This window comes from Heterodontus francisci, chromosome 11 (genome assembly GCF_036365525.1).
Source record: "Heterodontus francisci isolate sHetFra1 chromosome 11, sHetFra1.hap1, whole genome shotgun sequence".
Lineage (NCBI taxonomy): Eukaryota > Metazoa > Chordata > Chondrichthyes > Heterodontiformes > Heterodontidae > Heterodontus > Heterodontus francisci.
In genome coordinates, this window is record NC_090381.1 from 88,977,582 (window position 1) to 88,993,949 (window position 16,368).

The 16,368-nt window shown below is 42.5% G+C and overlaps 2 protein-coding genes across 3 annotated transcripts; one reads left to right on the forward strand and one right to left on the reverse strand.

Annotated features, from left to right (window-relative positions):
* Positions 1-603: 603 nt before the first annotated feature.
* Positions 604-14,707, reverse strand: ncbp2 (nuclear cap binding protein subunit 2). 2 transcript variants are annotated; one of them, XM_068042442.1, is made up of 4 exons: positions 14,136-14,534; positions 11,536-11,717; positions 3,347-3,485; positions 604-971 (listed from the first exon to the last, which is right to left on the reverse strand). In XM_068042442.1, exons 1-4 carry the CDS (start codon positions 14,214-14,216, stop codon positions 873-875), a joined length of 501 nt encoding a protein of 166 aa, XP_067898543.1. In that variant the 5' UTR covers positions 14,217-14,534; the 3' UTR covers positions 604-872. The 2 variants fall into 2 exon arrangements, with proteins under 2 accessions (XP_067898543.1, XP_067898544.1); XM_068042443.1 differs by lacking the exon at positions 14,136-14,534 and adding an exon at positions 14,547-14,707 and having other exon boundaries at positions 606-971.
* Positions 14,708-14,993: 286 nt separating this feature from the next.
* On the forward strand, positions 14,994-15,863 carry ncbp2as2 (NCBP2 antisense 2 (head to head)). Its single transcript, XM_068042445.1, has one exon. It carries the CDS (start codon positions 15,080-15,082, stop codon positions 15,386-15,388), a length of 309 nt encoding a protein of 102 aa, XP_067898546.1. The 5' UTR covers positions 14,994-15,079; the 3' UTR covers positions 15,389-15,863.
* The last annotated feature ends 505 nt before the right edge of the window (positions 15,864-16,368 follow it).

Genomic DNA, 16,368 nt, shown 5'->3' on the forward strand with positions numbered 1-16,368 from the left:
ACACGTTGGGCCAAAAGCCCTCCTTCTGATGTAACTATTCTATGATAATATTAAGCGTTTCTTGGTCCACCTTTGAAAAGATTGGAGAAGCACACACGATGGCATGTGCAAATGGCACAAATTCCAATTCGTATATCAAAGCGGAGGTATTGTTACATCCCCTAGGGTACAATATAGTATAAGTAAATATTGTGCAAAGAGTCTCAACTATAACATAGAAGGAATGTGCGATCCACTTAAGAATGCGACGGGCACCATTGAACTGGAAAAGGCAGATGTGAGTTTGTAATGCTCAGCATCAAGAATGCCCAGGTCAGGTACAGCACAGCCAGATTTAGAGCAAAGCTGCCACCAACATAATTTTAGAGAGCAGTCCCTACTGCATCAATGCCAGAATTTTCCATTCACCACACCATCCATCTTGTGAACTGAGTAAGAGCAGTGCCACCAACCTTACAGATGGATTTTGGAGGCTTCAGAAGTATTTCAAATCGTTAAGTTAGTATTATTGAAACAGCAAATAAGTAATAAGAAAATGCACACAAGACTTGCAACTTCTTTTGTTTCAGTTGACTGGCAGAGTTTGGAGTTTACAAAGACAACTTAAATGATCAGATTTTCTTCAGTTTTTATTAGGATTGACAAAAATTATAACTTCAGAAGGAAACAAAATTGAACACAATGATTTCACTCAAACTGGGCTGCTTTTTTTTTAAAAAACATGTAAATAAAGAGAGCGCTCATTCGGCTTATGAAAGAATGAACAGCACAAAGCTTTAGGCATTAAAGTGTCAGCAGTATACTTCAACCCAAGCTTCTAGGATCATTATAGCTTAATTATCCTAAAATGTATAGGTACAGCCATTGACACTCTAAAATTTCTGTCTTGGTTCTGGGACTCTCTGCATCTGAACCAGTTTTCCAAACCCGCCTCTGCCTGCATCATAGTCTGTCCTATATTCGTCACGTACCTGCAAGAAAGCAAATGTGCAAAATAAAATTGCATGTTACCCACTGGGCTATCAAGTACACTGAAGAGGTGAATTCTCTCTTGCATTCTGTGTCACCTAATTCTGTATGGGGGTACATTATTGATCAGTACACCAAATATATCAAAAATCTGAATAAAACAACTTGTTCACTGAAGAGCTGTACCAGGCAGGCATGACAGTATTCTCTTTATTCTACTACTCCTCCTGATATAGAGAACTGAATGATATTAGCGACCAATACAGTATTTCATAGAAGTCACCTAAACCTCAGTAACAGCAGACAAAATCACATCACAAAGCTATACGGGGCAGCACAGTAGCGCAGTGGTTAGCACCGCAGCCTCACAGCTCCAGCGACCCGGGTTCAATTCTGGGTACTGCCTGTGCGGAGTTGGCAAGCTCTCCCTGTGACTGCGTGGGTTTTCGCCGGGTGCTCCGGTTTCCTCCCACAGCCAAAGACTTGCAGGTTGATAGGTAAATTGGCCATTATAAATTGCCCCTAGTATAGGTAGGTGGCAGGGGAATGTGGGATTAATGTAGGATTGGTATAAATGGGTGGTTGATGGTCGGCACAGACTCGGTGGGCCGAAGGGCCTGTTTCAGTGCTGTATCTCTAAATAAATATACCTGCATGAAAATGAGACGCACAATAATATACAGATTATGAATGCATCAACATTACTTTCATCATAGAAAGTTCTTCAAGACTCATTTTTAGTTAGGACACTGGTTGTACAGTTTTATTTTTTAAAAAGTGCACTACATATATTTATGCCATGAGACCCCATTGTAGAACATTCTAAAAGCCACAGATGCCTATGACTATATGTTTTTACAACGCACTAGTGTCAACAGCATTAATCTGTTCAATAATTAAACACAAACTGAATACCCAATGCCAATGCTATATAGAATGGAAAACTGAAGACTTCACTACAAAAAACTCTCATTGTAATAGAAGTTAACTATTTTTGTAGCAATTACTCATTCAAGCTAATACTTCGATGAAAGAAAAAGGTTGAATTTCAGCAAACCAGGGATCATAATCTTTTCATCATCCACGTAAGGGCAGGCTAGCAACATAACACTGACAATCCACCAAAATGTAACAATTTTGAAATCAAATGAACATTTGAAATTAATGCCAGACCATTACACAGACACAGTTAGTGCACCCCGTAACAGACCATGTGGTTAGAAGTGTAACTGTCCCAGTGAGAAATGAGATGAATTATGCCACCAATACATGTTCACTGCATTGTACTCCCCAGCGCAATCTTAAAAAAATATATAAATTGGCCTCCAAACATCCATACACACACATGAATTAGCAGTTAAGATTTTGCATTCTGTTATACTGGTGGGCTATCATGTCAATACATTACTTAGATTTTTAAAAAGAAAACTGGAGACATAACTTCCAATTGCTTCCCTTATCTAAGGGTGCCATACCCCTCATTTCAAGGCCTGTGGCAAAGTCACATAGCTGAGTAAAAATGACTATCAATTGCCATTACGAATTACTCCTTAGGCATAGAGAGCAATTTATTTTGTCTGCTTCCTTGTCCAGTATCTGTACACACAAAAGTCTGCAGCCAATCTGTTCAAGGTTGTTGGTGTTGCTTTGAAGTCAGCCACAAGGATTCTATTCCCTAATGAGATAGGACTTGGGCCAATTCAAAGCCACTCCATGACAGCAGATTAGAGGTCACAAACTTAGGGAATAGGCAAAGCATCAGGGACCACCCTATCTCCCACCAATTTAATCTCAAGGCACTATCCCCAAAGAATTTTAGCTCTGCAAGATTCAGTGATCCATGAAATGCTTCCACAGCTCTTTCTGTTCTAAACAAAGAACAATTAAAACTCACTTGAAATTAACATTGTATATCTCACTCTATAATAATTCCCAGTAATATATATGATAGCACTGCAGTTCAATTCTTACTGCTTAAGACACGTTCAATCAGGATTCAACTGCAGGAACTTGCTTTTTTGTAAACAACGGCCACCTGTCTCTCATGTAAGTGATGCCACACTTATTATAAACACAAGTAAAACAGTGTACTTGGGATTCACACAATGGTGATAAACTTTGCTTCAGTGCATCACAACATCATCTCAAGTTCTCAACATGTTGCTGCCTTTTATCATTCCTTTTATGACAAGACAGTTATTCCAGTTACATTGTAAGGAAACAGGAAAACTGAAATTCTCTACGAAAATATGTTGAATTAAAAAAATAATTATGTTTTCACTCCACTATTACGAAAAGATTGTGTTTGGATCCTTTGAGTTTTTATTTTAATTTCATTTTAGAAGATTGCATTCACAGTATTATAGAAACCACGTACCTGACCACCAGATTTTCCTCGACCAAACTGCCTGCCTTCTCTGAAGCCGGTATCCCAATCTGTTCTGATGATCCGATCATCCAAGCGTGTTCCATTAATAAATCTCATGCATTGTTCAGCATCTATACGTGTATAATATCTAATTAAATCATTAAGGAGAAGCCACCATTCAAACAAGTACTAATGCATAAAGTTAGGGATACATCAGCAATTAACATTTCCCCTGTTTTTGAATGAACCATTCCATGTATCTAGATGAGGCATATCAATATAGGAATGGAATACTTCCCTGCTTTTTACACATGGCTCCTGTGTTATACATACAGCTCTGAGATAGTGCAGCACACATGCAAAATAAATCTCCTTTGTTAGGTCCCTCCTACAAAGGGAAAGCAGACGACCTGGTTCCAGTCTCATGCCAATGCTCCTCTAAATAAGCTCTGAGATGCTCACGTTTGAATGGGGTAGTATTCCAAGAAAATTCAGTCAAATATAGAAAACTGACTGGCACTCACTAAAGTTAACTTATGCAACTAAAGACTGACAAATCCTTAGGACCTGATGGTTTCCACTCCAGAGTTTTAAAGGAAGCGGATGAGGAAACAGATGATTTAGCCGTAATCTTCCAAAGCTCTCTCAATTCAGGAATTGGAAAATTGCAAGTTATTTAAGAAAAGTGAGAGAGAGAAGCCAGGATGGTCTAACATCTGTTGTAGGAAAGTTATTGGAATCTATAATTAAGGACAGAGTGACTGAAATTTGAGCCAGAGAGACATCATGGATTTCTAAAGCGCAGTTCATGTCAAATGAACCTAATGGAATTTTTTGAGGAAATAACTAAAGTTGTAGACAGGGGAATATTGGTGGATGTAGTTTTTATGGACTTCTAGAAGGCATTCAATAAAATTCCACATGAGAGACTGTTAACTAAAATTAAAACTCATTGACCCGATTAAGAGGTTGGTTAGGCAGTAGAGACAGGAAGGAAGTGACAAGTGGTGTCCTAGAAGGATCTGTGCTGGCTGGGGCATCAACTATTCACGATATTTATTAATGGCTCAGAGAATGCAGAGAGCCATATATCCAAATTTGCTGATGACACAAATATTGGTGACATAGTAGAGTAGATAGGAACATAAAACAACAAAGAGACACTGATAGATTAAGTGAGTGGGCAAAACTGTGGCAGACAGTTTTCAACCCAGATAAGTATGAGGTCATCCATTTTGGACCAAAAAATAGGATAGATTTGTGTTTTAATATAAAGGTTGAAAAACTAGGTACAGTGGAAGTTCAAAGGAATTTAGTGATCCATGTGCACAGAAAAAGTTACTAAAGGTCAATAGTGGGCAGGTACAAAAAAAGTAATCAAAACAGAGTGCAGGTTGCGAGCTGAGTGTGGAGATTCAGGTTTGGTGAAGGAGGGAGGAGGTGCGCCATTTTCTACTTTTTTTACCCTCCAGTACTTGGTGCTTGCTTTGGTGCAGTGGAAGGAGCTGTTTGGCGAGTACCTGGTAAACTAGTCTACTTATTATAACCATAAGGCGGAGGACTACATGGATAGCACGTTTAGGGAGGTGGTCACACCGCAGGTTCGGAGAATGCAGACAGATAGGAAATGGGTGACCACCAGGCAGTCTAAGAGAACCAGGCATGTAGTGCAGGAGTCCCCTGATATGATCTCACTCGCTAATCGGTTTTCCATTTTGGATACTGGTGAGGGTGATGGCTCCTCAGAGGAGTACAGTCAGAGCCAAGTTTGTGACACCATAGGTGGCTCAGCTGCATAAGAGGGAAGGAACAGGAGTGATAGGGGATTTATTAGTTAGGGGAACAGACAGTATTTCTGTGGCAGTAAACGCGTCTCCAGGATGATGTGTTGCCTCCCTGGTGCCAGGGTCAAGGATATCATAGAGCGGCTGTAGGATATTCTTCTGGGGGAGGGTGAACAGCCAGAGGTCATGGTTCACACTGGTACTAATGACATAGGTAAGAAGGGGGATGAGGTCCTAAAAGTAGATTTTAGGGAGCTAGGAAGATTAAAAAGCAGGACCTAAAAAGCAGTAATCTCAGGATCACTCCCCGCCCCACGTGCAAGTGAGCAAAGGAATAAGAATTGAGCGATTGACCACGTGGTTGGAGAACTGGTGTAGGAGGGAGGGCACAGATTTCTGAGACATTGCGACCAGTTCTGGGGCAGGTGGGACCTGTACAAGATAGAACCTGGACAAGATGGACAGGTTGCAGCTTAGCAAGACTGGGACGAGTATCCTTGCAGGGAGATTTGCTAGTGCTGTTGGGGAGGGTTTAAGCTAAATTGTCAGGCAGATGGGAACCTGAGAGGGAGCTCAGATTGGAAGGAAGCAAAACTGGTAACTTGTCAGAGGTGTGGGAATCACGAGCAAGTATCAGAGAGGAATACGAAGGGCACAGAATACTGGGGGAGATAGATAGCACTAGAGTAGGGAATAGTAAGATATTTTGTGGTGTCAGAGTCAGGGAGAAAGTAATAAAGTCTGATTCAGGGTTAATGTGCATGTATGTGTAAGCATGGAGTGTGGTTAATAAGACTGGTGAGTTACAGGCGTGAGTTATTGATGAGTTATTAGAGCCAAGAGAGGACATTAAAAAACACTGGCAGGCAAGATAAAGGAAAATCCTAAGGCGTTTTATAAGTATATTAAGGGCAAGAGGATAACCAGGGAAAGAGTGGGCCCATTAGGGACCAAAGTGGCAATCTGTGTGTGGAGCCAGAGGACATGGGTGAGGTTTTAAATGATTACTTTTTATCTGTTTTCACTATGGAGAAGCACGATGTAGGTGTCGAGATCAGGGAGGGGGACTGTGATATACTTGAACATATTAGTATTGAAAGGAAGCATTAGCTGTTTTAGTGGGCATAAAAATGGATAAATCCCCAGGCCCAGATGAGATGCATCCCAGGCTGTTATGTGAGGCAAGAGGAGATAGCAGGGGTTCTGACACAAATTTTCAAATCCTCTCTGGCCACTGGAGAGGTACCAGAGAACTGGAGGACAGCGAATGTGATGCCATTATTCAAGAAGGGTAGCAGGGATAAACCAGGCAATTACAGGCCAGTGAGTCGAACATCAGTGGTTGGGAAAATATTGGAAAACATTCTGAGGGACAGGATTAATCTCCACTTGGAGAGGCAGGGATTAATCAGGGATAGTCAGCATTGCCTTGTCAGGGGTTGTGTTTAACTAACTTGATTGAATTTTTCGAGGCGGTGACTAGATGTGAAGATGAGGGCAAAGCAGTTGATGTAGTCTACATGGACTTCAGTAAGGCTTTTGATAATGTCCCGCATGGGAGATTGGTGAAGAAGGTAAGAGCCCATGGGATCCAGGGCAATTTGGATCCAAAATTCCTTAGTGGCAGGAGGCAGAGGGTGATGGTCGAGGGTTGTTTTTGCGAGTGGAAGCATGTGACCAGTGGTGTACCGCAGGGATCGGTGCTGGGACCCTTGCTGTTTGATTTGGACGTGAATATAGGACGTATGATAAATAAGTTTGCAGATGACACGAAAATTGGTGGTGTTGTAAATAGTGTGGAGGAAAGTCTTTGATTACAAGACGATATAGGTGGGCGAAGCAGTGGCAAATGGAACTTAATCCTGAGAAGTGTGAGGTGATGCATTTTGGGAGGACTAACAAGGCAAGGGAATATACAATGGATGGTAGGACCCTAGGAAATACAGAGGGTCAGAGGGATCTTGGTGTACTTGTCCATAGATCACCGAGGGCAGCAGCATAGGTAGATAAGGTGGTTAGGAAGGCATATGGGATACCTGCCTTTATCAGCCGAGGCATAGAATATAAGAGCAGGGAGGTTATGATAGAGCTGTAAAAAAACGCTAGTTAGGCCACAGCTGGAGTACTGTGTACAGTTCTGGGCACCACTATAGGAAAGATGTGATTGCACTGGAGAGGGTGCAGAGGAGATTCACCAGGATGTTGCCAGGGCTGCAGCATTTCAACTATGAAGAGAGACTGAAAAGGCTAGGGTTGTTTTTCTTAGAACAGAGAAGGCTGAGGGGGGGACATGATTGAGGTATACAAAATTATGAGGGGCATTGATAGGTTAGATAGGAAGAAACATGTTCCCTTAGTGGAGGGGGTCAATAACTAGGGAGCATAGATTTAAGGTAAGGGGCAGGAGATTTAGAGAGGGTTTGAGGAAAAACTTTTTCACCCAGAGGGCGGTTGGAATCTGGAACGCACTGCCTGAACAGGTGGCAGAGGCAGGAACCCTCAACATTTAAGAAGTATTTAGATGAGCACTTGAGACGCCATAGCATACAAGGCTACGGGCCATGTGCTGGAAAATGGGATTAGAATAGTTAGGTGCTTGATGGCCGGCACAGACACGATGGGCCAAAGGGCCTGTTTCTGTGCTGTATAACTCTATGACAGGCACAGATTGCCATGTGGAAATATGATGTTGTGGCTATAACAGAGACCTGGCTCAAAGAACGGCAGGACTGGGTGTTAAATATTCCTGGATACAAAGTGTCAGGAAAGAAAGGAAAGGAAAAAAGGGGGAGGGGTGGCAGTATTGATTAAGGAGAGCAATGCAGCGCTGGAGAAAAAGGATGTCCCAGAGGGGTCGACGACAAAATCAATTTGGCTAGAGCTAAGGAACAAAAAAGGTGTAGTTACATTGCTCAGTGTTTCTATAGGTCACCAGCTAGTGGGAAGGACGTGGAGGAACAAATTTGCAAGGAAATTACAGAGATGTAAAAATTATAGGGTAGTTATAATGGGGAACTTTAATTATCCAAACATGGACTGGGATAACAGTTGTGTAAAGGACAGTGAGGGGCAAGAGTTCCTAGAGCACGTTCAGGAAAATTTTCTACAACAGTATGTTGCTAGTCCAATGAGAAAGACGGCAGTGCTAGACCTGGTTCTTGGGAATGAGGTGGGCCAAGTATCAGTAGGAAAGCATTTAGGGGATTGTGATCATTGTATCATAAGGTTTAGGCTGACTATGGAAAAGGACAAAGAGCAATCCAGGGTAAGAATAATTAACTGGGGGAAGGCCAGCTTCAATGGGGTAAGAATGGAGCTGGGGCAAATAAATTGGAGTCAACAGCTGGCAGGAAAACCAGTAGGTGAACAACGGGCTACCTTCAAAGAAGAGATAGTTCGGGCACAGTCGAGGTATGTTCCCTCGAAGAGGAAAAGTAGGACAAACAAATACAGAGCTCCCTGGATGACAAAAGAGGTAGAGATTAAGATAAAGAAAAAGTGTGCTTATGACAGATGCCAGGTAGAAAATACTATTGAGAACCAGCCTGAATATAGAAGATCCAGAGGGGAAGCGAAAAAGCAAACAAGAGAAGCAAAGAGAGAGCATAAAAAGAGACTGTCAGCTAGCATTAAAGGAAATCCCAAAGTTTTCTATAGGCATATAAATAGTAAAGGGGTGGTAAAAGGAGGTGTGGAGCCGATTATGGGCCAGAAAGGGGATTTACACATGGAGGCAGAGAGCATAGCTGAGGTATTGAATGAATACTTTGCATCTGTCTTTACCAAGGAAGAAGATGCAACCCAGGTAATGTTGAAAAAGCAGGTAAGTCAGACACTAGAGGGGTTTAAAAATGATAAAGAGGAAGTATTAGATAAGTTGTCTGTACTTAAAGTGGATAAAGCACCAGGACCAATTGAGATGCATCAAAGGACACTGAGGGAAGTGAGGGAGGAAATCGCAGAGGCACTGGCCTTAATTTCTCAGTCTTCCTTAGACCTGGGGGCGGTGCCAGAGGGCTGGAGAATTGCAAACGTTACACCCTTGTTCAAAAAAGTGTGTAAAGATAAGTTTAACTTCAGTGGTGGGAAAACTTCTAGGAAAAATAATTTGGGACAAAATCAATAGTCACATGGACAAATGCAAGTTAATTAAGAAAAGCCAGCATGGATTTCTTAAGGGAAAATCATGTTTAGCTAACTTGCTGGAGTTTTTTGAGGTGGTAACAGAGAAGGTTGATGAAGGCAATGCTGTTGAAGTGGTGTACATGGATTTTCAAAATGCATTTGATACAGTGCCACATAACAGACCTGTGAGCAAACTTGTAGTTCATGGAATAAAAGGAACGGTAGCAACAATGGATACGAAATTGGCTGAGTGACAGGAAACAAAGAATAGTGGTTAATGGATGTTTTTCAGGCTGGAGGAAGGTTTGTAGTGGAGTTCCCCAGGGACCAGTGTTGGGACCCTTGCTTTTCCTGATATATATTTTAATGACTTAGACCTTGGTGTACAGGGCACAATTTCAAAGTTTGCAGATGATACGAGACTTGGAAGCATTGTGAACTGTGAGCAGGGTAGTGTAGAACTTCAAAAGGACATAGACAAGTTGGTGGAATGGGCAGACAGGTGGCAGATCACGTTCAATGCAGAGAAATGTGAAGTAATTCATTTTGGTAGGAAGAACATGGAGATACAATATAGAATAAAGGATATAGTTCTAAAGGGGGTGCAGGAGCAGAAGGACCTGGGTGCATATGTGCATAAGTCATTGAAGGTGGCAGGACAGGTTAGATAGTGGTCAATAAAGCATAGTGTCCTGGGCTTTATTAATAGGGACATAGAGTACAAGAGCAAGGAAGTTATGTTGAACTTGTGTAAGATGCTAGTTCAGCCTCAGCTGGAGTTTCAGTTATGAAGATAGATTGAAGAAGTTAGGACTGTTTTCCTTGGAGAAGAGAAGGCTGAGAAGTGATTTGATTGAGGTATTCAAAATCATGAGGGGGCTGGACACAGTAGATAGAGAAACTGTTCCCACTCATGAAAGAATCAAGAACGAGTGGGCATAGATTTAAAGTATTTGGTCAGAGAAGCAAAAGTGACATGAGGAAAAACTTTTTCAGGCAGCGAGTGGTTAAAGTCTGGAATGCGCTGCCTGAGAACATGGTGGAGGCAGGTTCAACTGAAACATTCAAAAGGGAATTAGACAGTTATATGAAAAGGAAGAATGTGCAGGATTATGGGGAGAAGGCAGGGGAATGGAACTGAGGGAACTGCTCTTTTGGAGAGCCAGTGTGGACACAATGGGCCGAATGGCCTCCTTCTGCACTGTAATGATTCTGTGAAAAGGATAATGGAATGTTCACCTTTACAACTAGAAGACTAGAATATAAAGGGGAGGAAATTTTGCTGCAACTATACAGCCCTGGTTAGACCACACCTGCAGTAACGTGTACAATCCTGGGAATTGCAGATTTGAAAGGTTATAGTGGCTTTGGAAGGAATGCTGTGCAGAGTTATCAGAATGTTAACAGGGCTCCCAGGATTAGATTATGAGGAGCAATTACATGAACTAAGCTTGCATTTCCTGGAATACAGAAGGTTAAAAGTGATTTGACTGAGGTTTATGGGATATTAAAAGGAATTAATAGGGTAGATAAACTTTTTTCGCTGATGAGGGAGTCTCGGACAAGTTAACATAACCTTAAAATCAGAGCCAGGCCATTCAAGAGAGAAGTATGGGAACATTTCTTCACACAAAGGGTGACAGAAGTGTGGAACACTCTTCTTTAAATAGCAGTATTTCAATTAATTAATTTTAAACCCCAGATTGATAGATGTTTGCTAACAAAGGGTATTAAGGAATATAGAGCCAAGGTAGGTGGATGGAATTAGGATACAGATCAGCCATGATCTCACAATGGCAGAAAAGGCTCGGGGGGACGGAGGCGGGTTGGGGGGAGCTGAATGCCTATGATCCATCCATTTTTCAGATGAGATGTTAAACCAAGGCCCTGTCTGCCCTCTCTGGTGGAAGTAAAAGATCCCATGCCACTATTTTGAAGGGCAAGGTAGTTAATCCCCGGTGTCCTGGCCTATATTTGTTGCTCAATTAACACTACAAAAACAGATTATCTGATCACTATCACTTTGCTGCTTGTAGGAGATTGCTGTGTGTAAATTGGCTACTCCGTTTCCTACATTACAACAGTGACTACACTCAAAAGCACTTCATTGCCTGTAAAGCACTTTGGTCGTGAACGGTGCTATATAAATGGAAGTTTTTATAATGCTAAAAACACATTATACCATACTCTATGGTTTTATATGTCTAATTGAACCAAGTGTTCTGAAAAAAACCTCGATTTTAGCAGGGGAGAATAAAAAATTAGAACTTAGTCACACATAAAAGATACTCCACAAAACAGAATCCACAGGACGTTTTCTTGATTTTGTCCAAGCCCATGATGATTCTCTTAACATCTCCACTTTTTGAGAAGAGTTCATAGATCTGTTCTTCAGTTGTGTAAAACGACAGATTCCCAACATAGAGTGTGCAGCTATACCTCAACAGTTTGTCCTGTTCATATCGGCTTCCCTTAAGAACAAATATTTAAAGTTAGGACATAAAGAACAAAATACATTCTGCAAAGTAGCACTACCTTACAATCTAATGAACGATATTAAGGGGGAAATTCAACATTGCGTCATTTTTTTGGTGGGGGGGGGGGGACGGGGGGGGGTCGAATCTCAGCTCACAAACTCCCGGGCCCAAAGTGTGCCAGCTGTCTAAGTGGAATCTGGTGACTTCTCAGTGTGCAGGGTGCCTACCTGAAACAGGCAATAGGCACCTTGCATTTGCAAATTGGGATTTAAATCAGGCCTTAAGCACATGTTCAGATCGTGCTGCTCATTTTTTGTCAGAAACTGACGAGCAGTTGAATTTTCTCTCCATTCTCTGAGAATTTGACGTTAGAATTAGCAACGTGTGGGCAAAAAAGAGAAATGTTCAAAAGAATACTAGGGAGCCAACTTATGGCTAGTAACATGGAGTGCAACAGCTAGGCCTAATGGTGCCAGTCTCAGTTCTGAGTGTTATTTTTGTGTTCAAGCTCCATACCAAGCATTTGAGCACATAATATAACCTGACAGTACTGAGGGAGTGCTGCATTGTTTCAGATGAGACATTTAATGAAGACACTCCACCTGTTCAGATGAACATTAAAGATCCCGTGATATTACTTGAAAAGGAACAGCGGAGTTATCCCTCAATTAACAACAAAAAGAGATTAATTGGTCATTTATCTCATTGCTGTCTGTGGGATGCAACATACTGACACTTCCCTACAAAACTACACTCCAAAAGTAATTAAATGGCTGTGAAGTACTTTGGAATATCAGATTAGAAATACCATATACAAGATGCACTGTAGCAAATCACCTAGACTCCTTCGACAGCACCTTCCAAGCCTGCGACCTCTACCACCTAGAAGGACAAGGGCAGCAGACATATGGGAACACCACCAACTGCAAGTTCCCCTCCAAGTCGCCCATCATCCTAACTTGGACCTATATCGTTGTTCCTTCACTGTTGCTGGTCAAAAACCTGGAACACCTTTCCTAACAGCTATGTGGATGTCCTCACATCAGAAAGACTGCAGCAGTTCAAGAAGGCAGCTCACCACCACCTTCTCAAGGGCAATTAGGGATGGGCAACTAATCTTGTCAGCGATGCTCACATCCCAGGAAAGATTATTTTAAAAAAATTAGAAGTAGGCCATCATTCTATTAGATCATAGCTGATCTGTTTCTCAACTCCATTTACCCACTTTTGATCCATATCCCTCGAAGTGCTTACAAAATAAAAATCTGTACCTCTCAAGTCTTGAAAATTTTAATTGTCCCAGCATTCACATCTTTTTGGGGACAGAGTTCCACATTTCCACCACCCTTTGTGAAAAGTGCTTCTTGTTTTCAGTCCTGAATGGTCTAGCTCTAAGTTTAAGATTTTGCCCCTTGTTCTGGATTCCCTCAGAGGAAATAGTTTCTCTGCATCTACACTATCAAATCCCTTTCTCACTTTAAACACCTGAATTAGATCACCTCTCAACATTCTGAACTCAAAGGAACACAAGCCAGTCCTTCTGTAACTAGTCCTCATAATTTAACCCTTTTAGTCCCAGTATCATTCTAGTGAATCTGCACTGCACCCCTCCAAGGCCAATATATCCTTCCTGAGGTGCAATGCAATAAACTGAATACAATACTCCAGACGGAGTCTGGCCAAGGCTGTGTACAACGTCTGCTGCTTCCAGCCCCTTGAGATAAAGCCCTACATTCCATTAGGCATTTTGATTACTTTTTGTACCTGTGCACTAGCTTTTAGAGATTTGTGTACCTGGACACCCAAATCCCTTTGCCGCTCCACAATTCCTATTCTCTTGCTATGCAGAAAATATTCTTATTTGCCTTTCTCAGACCCAAAATGGATGACTCACACTTGCCGGAATTGAGCTCCAATCGCCAGTTTTCCCCCCCTCACTTAATCCCTTTGTAATTTTCTCTCCTGCAAATTTACTGTGCCTCGTAAGTGTAAAATACAAACTCTCTATTCCTTGATCTAAGTCTTCCTGAAGATGTAAAAGGCACTATATAAATGCCAAGTGGAAATCAATATTTTTCCAAGAAATGGAGCTGAATCATCTGGAGTCAGAGGCACAAACAGTAGATTTCAGGTTAAAAGCACAGGAAGAACCCAGGTCAATAACTGGGAAGTGAATCATAGAATGGTTACAGCACAGTGTCTGTGTCAGCTCTCTGTAACAACTACTCAACAAGTCCCACTCCCCAGCCTTTTCCCATAGCCCTGCAATTCTCTTCAGATAATTATCCAAATCCCTTTTGAAGGCCTCGATTGAATCTGCCTTCAACCACATTCTCAGGCACTGCATTCCAGATCCTAAATACTCACTGCATAAAAGCTCTTCATGTTGCCATTGCTTCTTTTGCCCCTCACCTTAAATCGGTGTCCTCTGGTTCTCGATTCTTCCAACAACGGGAACAGTTTCTCTCTATCGACTCTGACCAGACCCTTCATGATTTTGAATACCTCTATCAAATCTCCTCTTTGCTAAGGGGAACAGCCCAGTTTCTCCAACCTACTGACCTAACAGAAGTTCCTCATCCCTGGAACTATTCTCGTGAATTTTTTCTGCACCTTCTCTAATTCCTTCAAGTCCTTCCTAAAATGTGGTGCCCAGAACCGGACACTACTTCAGTGTCACAAAGTTATGTCCTGGCACTAGTGCTGTTCACTGTCCGGTTACTATATGATTATGACTGGACAGTTACCGCCTGGTTGGACGGTTATCACTCGTTTGCTGCCAGTTGCCGCGAAATGGGATGGGGAACACCATGGACACATTACCCGAAAGTGCTGGTCTCGGTATTGGCTCAGCTCCACATGAGAGTCGCTGTTCAAGGCGTTCAGCACTATAGACATGACGCCGGTGAGAACAGAAACCGCAGCCACCAAACGAGCCGAAAAGAATAAGACTGGAGAAAAGAAACGAACAACTAATCCTCGCAGGTGACAAGACACCGACCTCCCACCTAAACGCGGTCCGTGCGGCCACCGGGTCCGCGCTAGTCGTTCCCCGATGATACCAACTGGACCGGGAGAATTATTACTGACATAGAATCATAGAACATTTAATCATTCGTGCTTGTATTCTTTATGCAGTTTTGTTGCAATAACAAAAATCGAGTATCAAAAAGGCAGAAACAGAATTTTAAAAATGATCTCTCCGCCCCGCGGGACTGTAGAGGTGACGGACCGGTGCTGCCGATTGCCGAGCTGATCGAGCCGTTTCCAAGGAGATCGGGGGTTGGAATCGATAGCCGAGCGGTGAGGGCGCGGGTCTGGGAAAGGGGCCGAGGGGGAGGCTGTTGGTTGCTGCCATGGTGCTGCAGAAGCTGCTGCTGAATCTGCTCAATAACTCGCGGCTGATCGAGAAGCTGTCGGAGACTCGGCCGATTCGTCGGGCGGCTCAGATCACCGCGTACGCCATCATGCGGCTCCAGCTGGGCGGCCGGGAGGCGGCGGAGCGGCTGGGTCAGCACCACACCGTCCGGCAGATCCGTGAGCGGGCCGACGTTCCCCGCAACCTCGGGGAACTGAGCAAGCGAGCGGCCCAGCTGAAAGACACCTTCGTGAAGGAGCTGAGAGAAGGGATGAAGGAGGCTTCGGGGCAGAAGAAACCGAAATAAGGATGGTCCCAGGACCCGGTATGGGGCTGGAGTCTCCCCTGGGATTCCTCATTCAACACCTGCAAATATTGCAGCAGGAAGGCAGGGACATTTTGGAAGGTTATCTCATTCAGGAAGCACAGCAGCAAGCAACTGTCCTGGGGGGTCGCAAGCTGAAATTTGGATGAATTCCGTTCAGACTTCTTGGTGTTCGGATTCCAATGCAGCGGCTCACTAACTTTGAAATTCTTTTGCGATTTATGTAAATTTATTGACATTGGGACAAGATCAGGATCATGACTGCAATAGGTCAGATTGCAAGGCCAAATAGATTTCATCGGACATTTTTCCTATGTTGGCCTCATAATTGTTTTGCTGCAACTGAGATTCATTTTAAAATAAATTTTAAATGCAGTGAAACTTCAACGAGAATGTAAGGCAATATTGCTTTGTCAATTAAGGCTGATCTGTGATGGGTCAAAGAGTTAAAGAAAAATTTGTGTCAGTCGTCATTTGCCTTGTTGCATGGATAAATTGTTATAGCATATTCTTTTTTCTTTATAAAATGGAAGACTTGGATGCTACTGTAATGATTGTACGCTTGGGCTTGAGTATTAGAGAATATATGGTACTTGGAAGGGAAACTGAAAGTAGCTTTGTGGAAAACACCTGACCTGGGGGTTGTTGTAAGGCCTGATAAGCTTATGCTGCTGTAATGAGAACAGTGAACAGAACTCTGCAGAAGTCTTTATTTTTTTTATTCAAATTGTCATTTGGTAGTACAGAACTTGAGTATTGCTGAAAATAGAGATGTTGTCAAAGCTTTTCATCTTGCATTCATCAGGACAATCTGCAAGAATACCAATGCAAGGGAAAACAACAACTTTATACTGTATGAGAAGAGAGTGCTGATTGGTTGGCAAGTGAATGCTGATTGGTAGAGGCGTTGTCATGGAGAATGCAGCAGTTAATGGTGACTGACAGTTAACTGCCAAGCTTTG

Bases quoted from the DNA above. Each gene is read 5' to 3' on its own strand.
- ncbp2as2 (XM_068042445.1), top strand. From the start codon at position 15,080: ATGGTGCTGCAGAAGCTGCTGCTGAATCTGCTCAATAACTCGCGGCTG.
- ncbp2 (XM_068042442.1), bottom strand. From the start codon at position 14,216: ATGAAGGGTCTGGTCAGAGTCGATAGAGAGAAACTGTTCCCGTTGTTG. The intron at 11,718-14,135 runs GTGAGGGGCAAA...TTTGTTCTTAAG, and splicing joins CCAGAGGACACCGATTTAAG to GGAAGCCGATATGAACAGGA. The intron at 972-3,346 runs GTACGTGGTTTC...GCTTTCTTGCAG, and splicing joins GAGGAAAATCTGGTGGTCAG to GTACGTGACGAATATAGGAC.